This window comes from Pocillopora damicornis, chromosome 13 (assembly GCF_964200805.1).
Source record: "Pocillopora damicornis chromosome 13, jaPocDami1.2, whole genome shotgun sequence".
In the NCBI taxonomy this organism is placed as follows: domain Eukaryota; kingdom Metazoa; phylum Cnidaria; class Anthozoa; order Scleractinia; family Pocilloporidae; genus Pocillopora; species Pocillopora damicornis.
In genome coordinates this window covers 10,648,798-10,664,496 of record NC_142682.1, presented here as the reverse complement: position 1 = coordinate 10,664,496, position 15,699 = coordinate 10,648,798, and the positions used below count along the sequence as shown (strand labels likewise).

The 15,699-nt window shown below is 35.5% G+C and overlaps 1 protein-coding gene across 3 annotated transcripts in view; it reads right to left on the bottom strand.

The window, feature by feature from the left end:
• The window catches only part of LOC113680385 (C2 domain-containing protein 3), a 28,387-nt gene that overhangs the window by 2,332 nt on the left and 10,356 nt on the right, over nt 1-15,699 (bottom strand). For all 3 annotated transcript variants that reach the window (XM_089192055.1, XM_089192056.1, XM_089192057.1), the window contains 22 exons: nt 14,941-15,059; nt 13,511-13,681; nt 11,756-12,214; nt 11,185-11,289; nt 10,960-11,046; nt 10,144-10,248; nt 9,420-9,505; nt 8,967-9,022; nt 8,530-8,673; nt 8,008-8,249; nt 6,892-7,158; nt 6,183-6,445; nt 5,657-5,790; nt 4,817-5,182; nt 4,269-4,539; nt 4,008-4,107; nt 2,991-3,223; nt 2,571-2,712; nt 2,156-2,198; nt 1,461-1,633; nt 893-979; nt 163-287 (listed from right to left, as the gene is read on the bottom strand). In XM_089192055.1, the coding sequence (XP_089048181.1) occupies nt 163-287; nt 893-979; nt 1,461-1,633; nt 2,156-2,198; nt 2,571-2,712; nt 2,991-3,223; nt 4,008-4,107; nt 4,269-4,539; nt 4,817-5,182; nt 5,657-5,790; nt 6,183-6,445; nt 6,892-7,158; nt 8,008-8,249; nt 8,530-8,673; nt 8,967-9,022; nt 9,420-9,505; nt 10,144-10,248; nt 10,960-11,046; nt 11,185-11,289; nt 11,756-12,214; nt 13,511-13,681; nt 14,941-15,059 (3,778 nt within the window). The remainder of the gene's footprint in view (nt 1-162; nt 288-892; nt 980-1,460; nt 1,634-2,155; nt 2,199-2,570; nt 2,713-2,990; nt 3,224-4,007; nt 4,108-4,268; nt 4,540-4,816; nt 5,183-5,656; nt 5,791-6,182; nt 6,446-6,891; nt 7,159-8,007; nt 8,250-8,529; nt 8,674-8,966; nt 9,023-9,419; nt 9,506-10,143; nt 10,249-10,959; nt 11,047-11,184; nt 11,290-11,755; nt 12,215-13,510; nt 13,682-14,940; nt 15,060-15,699) is intronic.

Genomic DNA, 15,699 nt, shown 5'->3' with positions numbered 1-15,699 from the left:
AATTATATCAATGCGAGAAGATAACTCTCTATCTATTAGTGGGCAGGTAATGTTTTGCTCACTACATAGCTCTACGAAGTTCTACCACAGAAACTTTGTAAGCCCAACGGAAAGTAAAAGTTACTGTAAGAACATAACATCTACATTGTAATTTTTACAAACCTTAGTTGAGAAAAGAGTAGAGATGAAGAACAACCTGAGACTGCTTCTGTTTCTCCATCTGTTGTCATCCTAAAGCCTTCATTTTCAGAACATCCTTGCAACTGACTTGACAGAGGATTGCCTCCCTGAGTTTGACAAATAAAATCATTTGCTCTGTGATTCTTTGGCACAGGTGTAATAAAGGTTGCCTACAGTACATAGATGACATAAATAACTGAGTGTGGGTTGTCATGAATTAGACTTAAAGTAGTTATTCATAGATAGTATTGCTTGACCTCTTTGAAAATACTTTAAAATTGTCATACAAGGGAATTTCCAGAACAACAACAACAAAACCAAACAAAAATAACAAACCTCCAAATGGGAAAACTACAACCTAATTCTTGTTGACTGAGAGTAAAAGGGTCCACATGTAAACAAGTGACAAATTAGTGACACATGATATCTCCATAGCCACTTTTAAGGAAGTATCTAGATATGAAGTTTAAATTAAGTACAGTTTGTGACAGTACCTCCCTTCCCCCATTCAATGTTGTACAATCAAAGAAAACAAAGTGCAACATTGCACAGAAGAAAATCAAGAGGAGGTGAGACAAAATACGTTAGAAATAACATTGATCAATGCCATTTCAGAATAGTGAGATTTTAATTGTGGTGTGTTGGCCAATTTTTCACTGACTTAAGTCTTGAACAACACATGCTATTACAATAATCAGAAATTTCTTCTTACATCTTGCTTTGGTAGTTGGCTGTGTGTTATTCTTGAACTTGTGAAACTTCTTGGGGGAGAGAGAGGATTCACAGGAGAAATGCCAACCTGGAAACCACATAGATACACAAATATTTCTGGTCACTGGAGTGAAAATAAACCATAAGAACACTTTCACTGACACCGATTAAAATATTTTTGCAGTGTAATATCACATAAGTTAAATAATTAGTGACAAAAAAGTTACTTTGTGGACTGAGTAAATAAGAAAGCTCAGGAAATAACTATATCTCAGTCCATTAAACTTAAACAATCAAAACTGTACATGTTGTGATAAGTGATTCAGGCATTCATTCTTTCTCTGAAAAGGGGGAGGCCAGTTAATTATTGTTTACATAGGGAGGAGTACGTATTCTAACTTTTGTGATTATTTGAAGCACTAAAAAATTGCTGAACTCAAAATGGGTGATGTTTACAAATAATAGCTGAGAAAGGGAGACTTTTCAATAACATGCTACATGTCTTCAAGAGGTTTTCAATCAAAGTAAATACATGAATATGTTTCCCTATAATGGTGTTAATCATTTACCTTAATCTGTCCTTGACAGTCTCCGTTGAAATCATAAACATTGTACCAGCCGATGAGCTGTCGCATACCAGCTAACAATGGTGATAAGTCACATGACACAGACCCAATCAAACGGTCCTCACCAGAACTGTCTACCTTAGGTTCAAAAGACTCTGATTCTTTACTGTCTAGGCCTGTGGAAAATAGATTAGAAATGATGTTTAAAATCTCTTTTTTTCTCTTGATCATTATACTACACAATTCAGAAACTCCCCCTCCAAGCAAATGAATTGTTTTCTTAAAGTTGCCTCTTACATCAGGGTTCACTCCCTTTTTCAGGAAAGATCTAAAGGACTTTTCCAGGACTTTTCCAGAATTCAGATTGATTTTTCCAGGACTACAAATTTCACCATAAATCCTTTCATCACCAAGATTTAAAAATCAATTCTCCTTACATATGGTCTACATACATTTTTTATAACATAAATTCTGACCCATTTATTGCTCACAAGTAGATTTCCAGGACTTTCCAGTCCTGGAAAATGTCAAAATAAAATTCCCAGACTTCCAGGTTTTCTAGGACTTGTTTTTTGCTAGGACCCTGTTACATATGACTTTAAAATCTTTGACCATGGACTGAGAACAACAGACAAACTGTTGGCTCCTCAGGTGAATGATTAAATCTCATATCTCTCTATATTATACTATTCATTTACCTTTCTGAGCTTCTGAGGTATGCCACACCTTGAACTGAAAATCCTAAACATATCCAAAACAAAGATTTCAAGACACAAAATTTAATGTGCCATAATGTCACTTAATGTGTATAGCAAAGTATGTAAACAAGACTGACTCACACAGCTACCAAAGCGTATCCTCATTTGCACAGTATTAACCATCTGTATAGTGCCTTGACAAATCTCTTTACTCTCCTGAGTGAGGAGAGGCATGTTGAGAGCCCAGTGTCTCGCACAACACAATGACCCTAAACAGGGAAATATAACCCCCACAAAAATCCCATTTTTCATAAAGATCCCCTCTGAATGTTAAAGGTGAACCCTTCTCAAACAGTAAATAAAAACAGACTAGCAAAATAATAAAAAAAAAAAAAAAATAGCAACAGGGCTTTACCTGTAATTTAATTGAAGAGTAAGTGATTCTCTCCAGTTTCTGATACTTCCATCTTGGACTGGATGAACACACAACAACTGGTGTGGAAGCTGGGGATATTGATGATAGCGTCTGATAAGACACGTACACATTGGGCATTACTCTGGAGACAAAGGAAGCAACATGTAAGACTTCAAAAAATGACATCTGCTATAGGCAATTTTACATCTAGTCCTCTGTAAGGTGGCTTCCTACAAATCAGAAAATAACAGTGACTGCTTTTAACACTTCAGAATAGTAAAATGCAATTACTATGCCATAGCAGAAATATTCTTAAGTGTAAGACCATGCTGGGCATATTGCAAGATTGCAACAGCCTATAATTGATGTAGAGTTGCTGGTTAACAAGAAAATTGTTTTTCCATTGTAACCAACTGATACCTGTTATCACTGGTTCCAGGAACAGTAGAGAGGTGTAGTGCTTGTTCAATTATGACGTGGGCCATGAATGTCTCATCACTAGCTTCAGTGACTGTCAGCTGTCTGTTGGATTGTTGCTGCACCATTGGTTCAACTGATGACACCTGGTCCTGATAGGGAATTTTTGTCCTGCTATCTGTAGTTTGATCCTCATGAAGAGAACTAGCATTGATGGATTCAGCAGAGCTTAAAGGCTATACAAGATCAACCAAGTAAATAATAATTAGAAAATAGTTTACAAAAGTTAACATTCCAACTAGCACTCTGTAATACTTCTTCCAACATTTCATTTGATTTTATTGGACACACCACATACTCCTTTAACCATTAGGTTGTTTGCATTTTTCTGAAAAAAGAAAAACTAAGAAAAACTGAGAAAAACTGTCTTTGTATAATACTTACATCATCTAAAAACTAAGAAAAACTTTCTTTGTATAATACCTACATCATCCAAAAACTAATGATCAACTGATGCAGGCATTACTGGCATTTTAAAATGCATGCCTCCCACCACTGTGACCTAAGTTCAATTCCCAGACCCAGTTTCACATGTGGGTAAAGTTTGTTGTTGGTTCTTGTCCTTGCACTAAGGGTTTGTCTCAGGTTCCTTAAGTTTTCCTCCCTCCACAAAAAACCAACATTCCAAATCCAACTCCATCTGGAAAAAGTGAATAAGAGGAGCCACCTGCTGGGATGTCTAGTGCTATGTTCCCATTCCCATTTCCCATTGCATTTTGATAAAAAATCAGTGTGAAATTTAAGCATAGACAGTTTTGAAAACATGCCACAGCTTCATGTGAAACATAATTTACATTTGGCTTTGAAAGCATTGCCTCTCCTATAATAAGATGCACATAACTAGCTGTTTATAAAGACCAGAGTTGACAGGTTGCCATGCTATTTTCAAAAATTAATACAAAAATTAAAACTTGTGTTTATTAACAAAACTTACTGAGTGTCAAAGTGTTGAAGACTTACCTCATGATCACTGATATCTCCAACCTTAACAAATGACTGAACATGGATACATCCACCAAACAGATTACTTGCCCCAGATCTGAACAGTGGGTACAAGCCACTGGAGAACAATTATATGATTTAATAATCACATGGAAAAGAGGTTGTCTTATTGAAAGAAATTTCGTGTAAACGAATAGTTAGAGCAAAAAGGAAATGTACAACCTTAACACAGACAATGAGGAAAAAATGCAGAATCTTGGTAGAAGTGAAAATTCTCACCCTATTTGCCTATGTTTCCTTTGGTTGATGGCAAGTAAAGATGACATGTCTACATAAGCTGATCCAACCAATATATCCCTCTTTTTAGAGTTTGTGTCTGCAGTTTGCCTCCCAATGCTAAGCCATAGCTGGATCTCCAAAGACTCTTCCCTCATGTGCCAACTAAAAGAGTGTGACGCTGGTAGTAATATTTCTTTAGAGTGTTTCAGCTCACATATTAATTTACCATCACCACAATCTTTCACAGAGGACATTCTAGAGAATATGGGAGCTGTAATGAATAAAAATTAGAATAATCTTAGCCTTTTAAAAGAGACAATAAACTGAAAAAGGCTACTATGTTTTCTTTCCTCAATTTGTCAACATAGAAAAGTCTGAGTGACAGCTATTCCTAGGAGTTTTTGCATTAAAAAAAAAGTGTGTGCTAAGTATTCTTTTGAAAGACTCCAACCATTACATCCTAAACATGTTGCAGTAGAAACCATTTATCCCAATGGAACACAACTGTGAAGTGTTTAACACCTCCCTGGTGCATATTATGCAGTTACCTTTATTGTGGAGTTTATATCTGGCATAACCTTTCATCTTGGGCTTATCTGTATTCTTTTCTGAAGCACTAAAGGGTTTTAATTCTGATAAAGGAATCCATGCTGAGCTGATTTTTAAACAAAACGTCCAGTGCTCATTCACAGAAGGCTCTTCTCTGTCCAACCAGACTTCATTACAATCTACCTCAGGTGGTGGAGACCAGCCAAGTCCTCTCGATATATGAATGATGTGGTCCCTATCCTCTGTTTTGGAGAAAGAAATACCAAGTTCCAACCCTCCAACAACCTTGTTGATCTCATTATATGGTGAGGCATCATGTGTGTCCTGTTCCCCTGGCAAGTGTATCGGGAACCATCCTTTCACACCTAATTAAAAAAATTACCTTTAACTAGCAGAGGCACTCACATTAATTAAGAAAAGAAAAGAAAAGAAACAAGAAAAGGAACAAGAAAAGGGGCAGTAATAGCTATGCTGAACAGAACTTCTTTGAAACTGCTGATGTGTCTCTTCTGGGTGTTAGCAGAACATCAAGATCACTCATGTATATTAATAATTGTATAAATGTGATCACATTTGCACACTCTAAGAATTGTTCTTATAATTTGAGAGGCTAAAGAACAAAAATTGAAAGAGTCTGACCAACTTGGAATGAAACAAACTCTATATAATACTATATTGTTGACCACTCACCTGTACTTACTAGAGTTAATAACAGCTTGTGTTTAACCAAGAGTAAATTATCTGCAAAACTGTAAGTTATTCCCAAGCTAAAGCAGTCTATTTATTACTCCTGAACCAAAATTAATTATCAACTTCCCCCAATAAAATTGTCTGCAAACCTGTGTTGTAAGCAAGAAGTTTTACAAGTGGTACTCTAGCCACTCCAAGTAATACATCCCTCTGACTTCCAAAGTTTTTCTCTGTTTCTGATGCACCCAGATGGTCACTCCTCCTCTCTCGTGACATTTGATGCCTGATTGTTAATTTAAAGAGGCACAAAAAATTTTATGGAGAATTCAAAGTACACTTGGCCAAAAATACATCTAGTGTCTAACTGTTGTAAATCAAAAAAACATTATCATCATCCCTCTCCCCATTTCACTATGACATTCCCAGGATGTACAAAATTGACGGCTTTTAAATTACATGGGGAACAAGTTCCTGATTAAAGCTCTTCAATTTCATCAAATTCCTAACAAAGCTATTTAGACAAATGAAAATGGTTAACTTTTCCATATCTCCATGTCTGTGGTGGTATTTCAAAACTTTAGATCAGTGCCCAGTCTATGCTATGTGGTTTCCAAATAGTTTATCATGTGTAATTTCAAAAGCAAATGTTAAGTTTGGAACCTCTGTGAAACTTACCAAACTTCAAACATCACTTCAGAATCTTCAAGTTGTTCAGCTAAACTCAAATTTCCTCTGCCATTTACACCAGATGGTGTAAATAATAGCAACAGGATGTCTGCATTATATGAAAACTCAGGGCTGAATGTCCGTGCCACAGTCCTTGTTACATATTTGTGCTTCTTTCCAAGTGGGAACTGGATTACTAAGTAAGCATTCACACCGACCTCTGCAGGGTATGACAGGCTGGGGTTGGATTTGGCATGAAGAACTGCTGCTGCCTACAACCAAAAAATGTTGATGGGACATATGAGGTGTAGTGTTTCGTGTCTGGACTCCACATCAAAAGCCCTGGGTAGGTCACTGTGATGGGCACAAGTCTTATACTGCCCTCTCCACTAAAGATAAATGGGTCCCAATAAAACTGTCATGCAAACCTAACAGATTAAATGGTAAACCTGCCATGGACTGGCATATTGTGGCTCCTTCTTAGTGTAGAAGACACTGGACACATTATGGTGGAACACCACCTCATTAAAGTACTATTTTTATTGTTTTCCTTTTTCCTTTGTCTTTTTATTTTATTTTTTACATCAACTGCCTACTTAAATAATTAACTATCAAGGCCAAATCATTAAAAATCATGACAAAATTACATGAATCCAATAAACCTTTAGTTAAAGCCATGTTTACTGAAAAGTTGGAGAAAGCAGGGAAGTTTCTTTACCTGTAGTCCACAAGCACGGAACACTTTTAATGATAAACACACATGACTATCATCCTCTTTCTGTATTTCTGTTACAAGCCCCACTTTCACTTGTTTGTACTTGACGGTAACATCAAGCAAACCAGTGTCTTGTACTCTAGTCTGTCGCATACCACCCATCTCATTTCCAGAAAGAACTGCCAGTGGCAGGGAGAATGTCTGGATATTAGTGTCACCTTGTTTCTGCATGGTTACCATTGCACACAGCTTGGCAAGAGGCAGGCTTGCCTAGCAAGACAAATTAATATAAAAATTAAAACAAAAAACAAAAAACTAATGCATTGCTTCAAAAACAGGTATGTTCTAACATGAGACTTTAGTAAATATATCTAAATTTTTCAAGGGTCAAATGCTTAAAATGTGTGTGAGATGTTTTGAAACCAGAAGTTTAGTACCAAAAACACAGGATGCCTTTGAAAAGATCACTCTTTTGATGTAAACAGTTGTATTTGGTAGAAACAGTTGCCTAAATACAGCATGTTATTGAAAGTTGTAGAAAACAGACTAGGCAAAATCTTCCATGGTCTCTACCATTACTAATCATAGACTGAAATAACTTTTAAAATATTCAAAACTTTTGTGCAACTCCTCTCTGACACCTTGTGGCTTTACTTCAAACAAATAAGAGAATGGACAATAAAAAATTGTGTAAGATTTGATGAATGGAAGATATTCTTTGGTTGTTTTTCTCTTTCTCTGGACAAATGAGAGCCTCCCCACACCAAATGGACAGCTTCCATGATTGATTTTTGTTTTTTTGTTATCTTGCTCTCTTTCAAATATTTTTAAACTCTCTCCATGGCTATTTGTTGTTTGGTGATTCTTCATGATGAAAAGGGACAGATTTTCTTTTCCTAAAAAAATTGACCAGATTTGGCTCAAATTACCTTTAAAGGGGAATTTGTAATGGGTAAAATGGACGAGCAAGTTTTGTACAACATTGTTAGGATGTGCATGTAACAACTTTCAGTGTAATTATTCAGAGCCCATGCTAATGGCAAACATTTACTCTAAAATAAGATAGCAAAGAACAAGATTCTCTTTTGAAAGAAGATATATATTATTGTCAATTTGAACCTTGGCCACCATTTGGTCTCTAATGTTTGGGTAGTAGTATCTTCTCCACAACTCAAAAGGCACCCCACCAGACCCTGAGACAGAAGGAACAGCAACTTTTGAGCCAGTGAAAGCTGCCAGTAAGTGTTTCTGAACAGGAAAGCCACAAGGAAGCTTGAAAGTATGTCTTGCTGCATCATGAAATACTGGATCAGGTAAACACAAAGTGGTGGGAGTACGATGAGGCTGAAGATCAAAGATTCCTTGACAGGTAAAAAGGAATGGCTTTAGAAACACTGACAAAATAAATATGAATTCCTAATTATCAATTAATCTGTCACTGCAATACTGTTGAGCATTGCATGAAAGACAAATAGAACTTATTAAAGTACAAAAGCAGATTAGAACACATTAATATGTTCAACCTGTCAGTAATCTATGAATTGACCAATAGAAAGAAATTGTGTAGCTATCAACACATTTACTGTAACTGGAAGTCAATCTTTAGTAAGTAATAATTTACAACCTTAAAATTACACCTACCACTATTTAGTGAAGATTCATGTTCCACTTGGCTCTGGAATGGAAAGTGGTATTGAACAAAACAGTCTGTTTCACCCCAGACAGTGCTCCCAAAGACAGACAGACCTCTGACATCTTCAACCACAATCTCAAACTGGTGTTCAACTACCATGTAAAAAATGGATGGGAAACAATTATCAATTGACTACGTATACCTTTAAACTTCACTTCCCTGCCCTGGTGTTTACTTATTGTATCATTACATTAGGCAAGTAAACATAACAGTCTTTTTGGACACAGTAAAAATAATTAGGAATATCTTTCGAGATTCACTTTTTACTTGGATCACTGCCAAAAGTCTCAGGGAAACTCAAACCTTTGGGTGAGACATAAGTTGCAGAAGAAAAAGTAAGTGGAATTCATAAAGTGCTCTGTCAAACAAAATAACTATTTCTTACTGAGTTCTTGATTGCTTGACATTTGAGCACTGTGACTTTCTTGTCCATCTCTGAGCCTTCAAAATTATAAGTACAAATAAAAAGTTACCTCAAAGACAAAAATTAGTTGAAGAGTGTACAATATTGTGTTCTCTTTTCCTTGAAAGAGTTCTGAAAAAACAGGTGAAGAATGGGCTGTGGGAAATTAAAATGAATGAATATCACACAATTAAATAAATATACAAATAAATGAGTATTCAATTTGGGAAATTAATGTTTAATTTTCCTTGCTTGTACTACATCAAAATTGAGCTATAATATGAAAATTATCTCATTTCACTAGTATTTGTTGAGAGAGCCACTTTCAAACTGGTGACTGCATGGAGAATAGGCTAGTGGCTGAGCAGCAATCATCATTATTAGGAAGAGTAAAGTCAGACAGGAGAGACGCTACATGCACAGCCTAACACCAACCTTTGAAGATCTAAATGATGATCTGGGCGTGGCTCCATTCCAAATAGAACTTCCCCACCACACTTCATTGACAAAATGGCTCCAATCTAATGTTGTAATAACAAACAGCAGGACTCAAGAAAATAAAAGACCTTCATGATCTTGCAATTTCTAAATCTTAATTACCTAAAAACCAAAATCATTTGTTGATGGATCTAGCATAATTATCCTCAACAGGATGAATGCATCCTAAGCTATGAAGCTGTAAATCAAGATAATTATTGGCTCACAACTGACGTACAACTTATAGGTTAGCTTCGTGGCTTGATTGGTTGAGAAATGCATGGACAGTATACAAAGCTGGTTATGATTTCAAATCTTGCTGAAGCCTCAGTCTTTAAAAAGTTTTTTTCTGTCTCTTTCAATTTTAAAATCATCTCTTCCAAAGATAGTTATCCATAATGTATACCAGTAACATGGCAGGCTTTTCCAGTCCTTTCTTTAAACATTACTAGCTTTTGCTGAATATTCCAGATTCTGTCACTACGGTAAATACACCAGAAAACTAATCGATATTGGTCACTTGCAACACATAGACACCTAGTTTAAGATTTATTGAAGAGGAACACCTTTCTTGAAAAAAATTTATACATTCTCCTGAACATCCATGGCATTCTTTGCAAATTTTTCCTTCATGCAATGTAAATATGATCAAACCACATCTTAAGAAAAAAAATGTCATCACCTGATTCTCTGAGCCCATTGCAAGGACAACCCTTAGCTGGCCATGGTGTGTATGAGAAAATGGGTTTGTTACGGGACACCACTCATCCACTGCTATCACAGGATACTGAAAAATATATGGCACCTCAGCATTCCATCCTAACTACAGAGTAATTAAATATCTAAATGTATGATATCTAATCATTCATGTAATATTTCATTACATGGTAAGTCAAATCCTTAAGAAAGTTTCTACTGGTAGACAACACCCAAACTGATGTTCCATCAAAATATTCATCCATAAGCAAGCATCAGACAGGAAGGATAAGAAAAAAGGTTATTCTCATGGTTTTTTTAAACTGCCTTTGCCCTTTTTCTCAATTTCATGTGTGACTTTAAGGAGGAAGTCTTTTTCTATCAGTTTCTATAGAAAAGAAAAATGCGTGCACCACTGGGGAATTTGACAGGTCACAGCAAGGTAATGTTAATTTGGAGCCTATCACTGGTGACATAATCTAAATATTGGACTTAACATGGCTGAGTAATTTTGTATAACAGTAACTAATACATTTATCAAACAAACTAAATTATAACATCTGTTCAACAGTAGTGACCACCTAATTCAGTTGCTACAACATCAGTAAAAAAGAAAAAACAACTGCACACAGTTTACCCTTCATGAATCTTTCATACCTCTAGTAATAAATATCACTTACGGGTAACTGTTCCTGTTCATTTACTATCCAACTTAAAATTGTAGAGCAAAGTGTAGAGGCCTTTTCTACAGCATTTGGGTGGTGACCATTGTATAACCTGTATGATTACTCATTTCACTCACCTTGGACTTGAGAAGTGTTTTTGTGATCTTGTGGTCCCTGTATGACAGGTACAGTTGGTGTATAGGTAACTTCACAAGCCCTAATAACTAAGAAAACAACACAATTGACTAAAGCTAAACCTATCTTCCAAAAGTTTAGTTTTGTAAAAAGTTTTAGAAAAGTGACGACAGAAAATTATTGTTACCAGTGGTAATTTCAATCATAATTTGCAATAACTTATTCACCTTGTCTCCTTGGTCTTGTGGCCCAATTCTGTTCCAAACTTCAATAACCATAAAGTTATTACACACTCGCTGCAATAGACTTGATGTTAACAGCACTGGTGCAACCTAGGCGACAAACAAAAATACATCACAGCAATATTTGAGTGAAAGTCATAATGGCCCAGTAGTTACTGCATTCTGGTCAAATCATGCATTGTCCCCCTAAATGAGATATTTAAATTCCACTCTACCTGATTTCTACACCCACAAGTATAAATACATGCTAGTAAATGTCAGGGAGACTTTATGAGTTGCTAGGGGAAGGGGGGCGGGGAAGATTACCTAATACCTAGGGTGAATGGTTGATTTTATTCCAAAACAGTGGGAGAATGTAGCGCAAAAAAGATGATTTAACAATTGCAATATTTTCTGGTGTGAATCATGTGCAAGTTCGGAAGTGAATAGCAAAGGATATTTGGAGTTCTAATACTTCATTATCATCGTTCAACTGATTTCTTAATAACTAAAACACTTTCATAACATCCAAACTGTTAAAATAATCAATCAATGTCCTGCGGCACTGCCAACTAACCTGTTTGAAGCCAAATGATGGATTTGATTCACCCCAACATACCCTTGATTTCGACACCTCTTCACACCAGAAAGTTCGACATATAAGGTAAAGGTTGTTCTTAACAACAAGACCAGTCAGAGTATCTTGGTTTACACGGTAACCTTGTTGGGTGAGTTGTTTTCCTTCAGGTATCCATAGCAGGCTGTATAAAGTTAAAGGATCTCTGTCGTACTGAATACCATCTTCAAGATTACCATCTTTGAGAGAACGCTTACTTGATGTCTTCAGAATTTCTTTCATCTCAAGAGGTTCCACATCCGAGACCTTCCCAACATTCTTTACAACAGTATAAGCAGGTCTTGCAGTATGCATATGCTCAGTGGTAGTGAGTGTTGTTGTAGTTGGAAGTGGAGGCTTTCTGTTCATGTTGGTCTTCAGATGAACTTTCTTTCCATCAGCCATTAACTCTACTTTCACCTGCAGGACAGTCAAACAAAATTTGATGAAGATATGTAAGTATCTAACCAAAGATACAAATCTAAAGGAAGTACTAAAATATACACTTACTGTGAAAATAAGAATAAAAAGAAAGAAAATGAATGTAAGAATTGAAAGAAATGCAAGTTGTTAACCAGACAGTGAGCCTATAAATTAAAGCAATCACACTTGGCAAAGTTATAGCTTTAATGTGACCAAACTCACAGAGAAAGTCAAATCAGAGAGAAAAGTTATCTTATTTATGCTAGTGACCAGGGATGTCACTGGTGAAAAATGGCCCCTTATAAAACTAGAAAAGAAAGGCAAGCAAAACTTATCTTGGATTTGGCTACTGTTTATTATTCTCCTATTAGTTGGAATAATCTTCAAAACCGTGCTTATACTGTATGGTTAGGTATTTCCTTGTACATTAATTCTTGGTAAAGCTCTGCTGATAGTTACTGGTTGTTTCATACCCACAATCATTTTGTAACCAGTCTTTTTGTACCTAGCTAGGTTGTTTCATACCCAAACTAATAAAGTATGTTTCCATGTTAAGTATGTTAAAGTAAGGTTGGTTTCTTCTTGTGAATAGCAACATTACCTGCATTAAATAAGTTTTGCTAATGTGGTGTCCATTGTTAAAGCATGACCACTGAGTGCATTCAATTTACTTCATCAACTTATTCAACAAAACCAAATCACCTAATGTAAGGCCTGAAACTGATAATGGGGATCTGGGAGTCATAAGACAGAGGCATGATAAGACTAAGACTGTTTCTATCAGAAACATATTGTTTTTATATTTATTTATTTTGCAAGAAATTATCTCGCTCATTCGAGCTGGTATTATTAGAAAAAGTCTCTAGTATAAACAATACCCTTTTCTATTTAAAATATCTCAATTACCTTGCACCAGGCAATAAGGTTTCAAGTATACAAAAAAATTTTGTTTGTATCTTTAATACTCCCTTTACTAACTTGTTGTACACAACAATTGACATCTGTTCATTTGTGTGAGGTATTCTGAATCAATGTAATTTAAAAGGGGTAAGAATCAGGTAAGAATTTATCACTGGTTTGGGTACAAACCAACTCAAACTTAGTACACATCAACTGCATTAATTTGGGTATGAAATGACTGGATACCCTGCTGATGAATGCTTCCTTTAACAAAACAACCACTGCAGTAAATTTGCTGTTCATATCTATGTAGAGAACTTGGTGGACAGTGACTTTCTTAAAATTATTGACATACAAAGTGGCAATTATAAAGCTGAAGCTTAGCTATCTTACCAACAAAGGACCACATGATTCACTGAAGTCATGTAAAGAGGACCATGAGTAAGAGGATTCTTTTTCTTTAGAGTGAAGACCACATTTGATTTGCAGCAAAGCAGAGGAGCTGAGAGTGTTAGACTGAAGAACTGTCTTCAAAGGGAATGTTGCCACTCCAATAACAACTGGCTACAATCACAATTAATCAACACCCAAAACAGACAAATAATTAAAAAAAGGGTCTATTTATAACACCATAACAATTACTGTATTAATCAAAACTATGACAAAATTCTCAAACATGATTGGTTATCACTAGCCTGATTTGAGCACTAATAGGACAGTATGAGCATCATGCTTGTAATTGGATAGTTGAAATGTCATGCCTGTGTAAGAGGACAGTACACATCATGTACATGCGCTGTTGTTGCATATTCTGCTGAACAAACTGTTGTTTTTTTATTTTTCATGAAATAGTACAACAGATGTCTAGTTTCTTTCTCAAATTTTGTCATGGTTTTGATTAGGTGGTAACTGGACTTCATGTCATCCAATTCTGCTTGTAATCATGCTCATTAACAGGTTGGATTTTGTTAATCTCTCATATGATTTCAGACCAAATTGGACTCGACTCAGTCCTATTACCATTATAAATTACAGTCACTGAGTAATAATGAAATACTCTCAACCCTTACTGTCTTTTCATTACACTATCCTATATTACAGATGCATTTTTGATGAGTGAACTCAACATTACTGTGAGAAAGGCTGGGAAGAAAGGGGCAGTCCATATGTACAAGGATGGAGAAAAGAAAGAAAAGGAAAAAAAAGGAAGGAAAAAATTTATCTCACTATTATACATCTAACACTTTCACTAACACTGAGATAAACAATTGTTTTTAGTTCATACTACAAAAAAAAATATATATATATATATTTAGTTTATTTCTCTCAATATACCAAAAAATGATCAGAAATTAAACTCTGACACATGATTTTGTCCCCTCTGAGAATCTGAGGTGAATAGAACTTGCTAATCACTTCTGAACTGGCCAATCAGTACAAGAAAAAAAGCACTCTTTATCCCTATGGTATAAAACTTGTTATTTCACTTTTTCAAAAATTCAACAATATTATATCCAATGGTACAGACATTCCTACATTCCTAGCCTTTAGAGAAAAACATTTCGTTACTTGCAACAGCTCAAAATTTTACTGTCTATGTACTACAACTATGTTATCACTTAAATTCTACCCTCAGTAAATCATTTATACAGCATTGTTTTGTTTCACAATACTTGCTTCATAAACTACATCAAGAATGTGGCCAAGCATTCTGACCACATGCTTTTAATCTTAGCTGTCCACTACTGAATGTGCCCTTTTCTGATCAAATGTTAAAAGTGTCAGTGGACGAAGGGCACATACTTCGCAAAAGGAAAACTTACTTTTCTTTGTCTAGACTCTCTGAAGTAAAGTCGGAATGTCAGAGGAAGTCTCCACCAGTAATCTATAACAACAGAATTAAACAGCAAGGGGAATACAGAACGATGGCCAAATAGCACCACTGTAGGAAAAAAAATTACATTCAACAAATTGTTGCAATACTGTAAGACATGTTCTCTAACTTTTAAAACTAACATTCATAATGTAAATGCATAGATTACTCTTGAGTGACACCACTGACACACAGAATGATGAATGAGTTAATTTTGTTTCTTGGAAGGTCAACAATACCCAGCATGTGTGAAAAAAATATGCTACTGTTTTTCTTTCCTTTTTTGGTCAGTTGACCTGTTGTTTATCATTCTTGTAAATATCATATGACAACAAGAAGTACTCTTACCTGGTAAGACCCTGATATCATTTAAATTCATGAGTTATTAATACCATATGCACAAACAAGAGTCTTGACATGAGTGAGCAATATGGTATTGAAAACAAGTGTTAAACATGTCATTAGACTCTTATAGGCTCTAATGATCAGTAGCACAGTACATATGAACAATAGCGTAACATGCAAGAAAAATACAAAATATTTATAAAGGAATCAAAAACCTCTTGAAACTCTTTATTTAGATAATATATTACAGTTCTTTCACTTATTGCTTTATTTTGGGACATTTCGGTTAATTTCCAGCAATTTCTCTATTACCCATGATGCATTGCGACCCCACCCATTTTCATTTTCATGATCTCTTTCATGT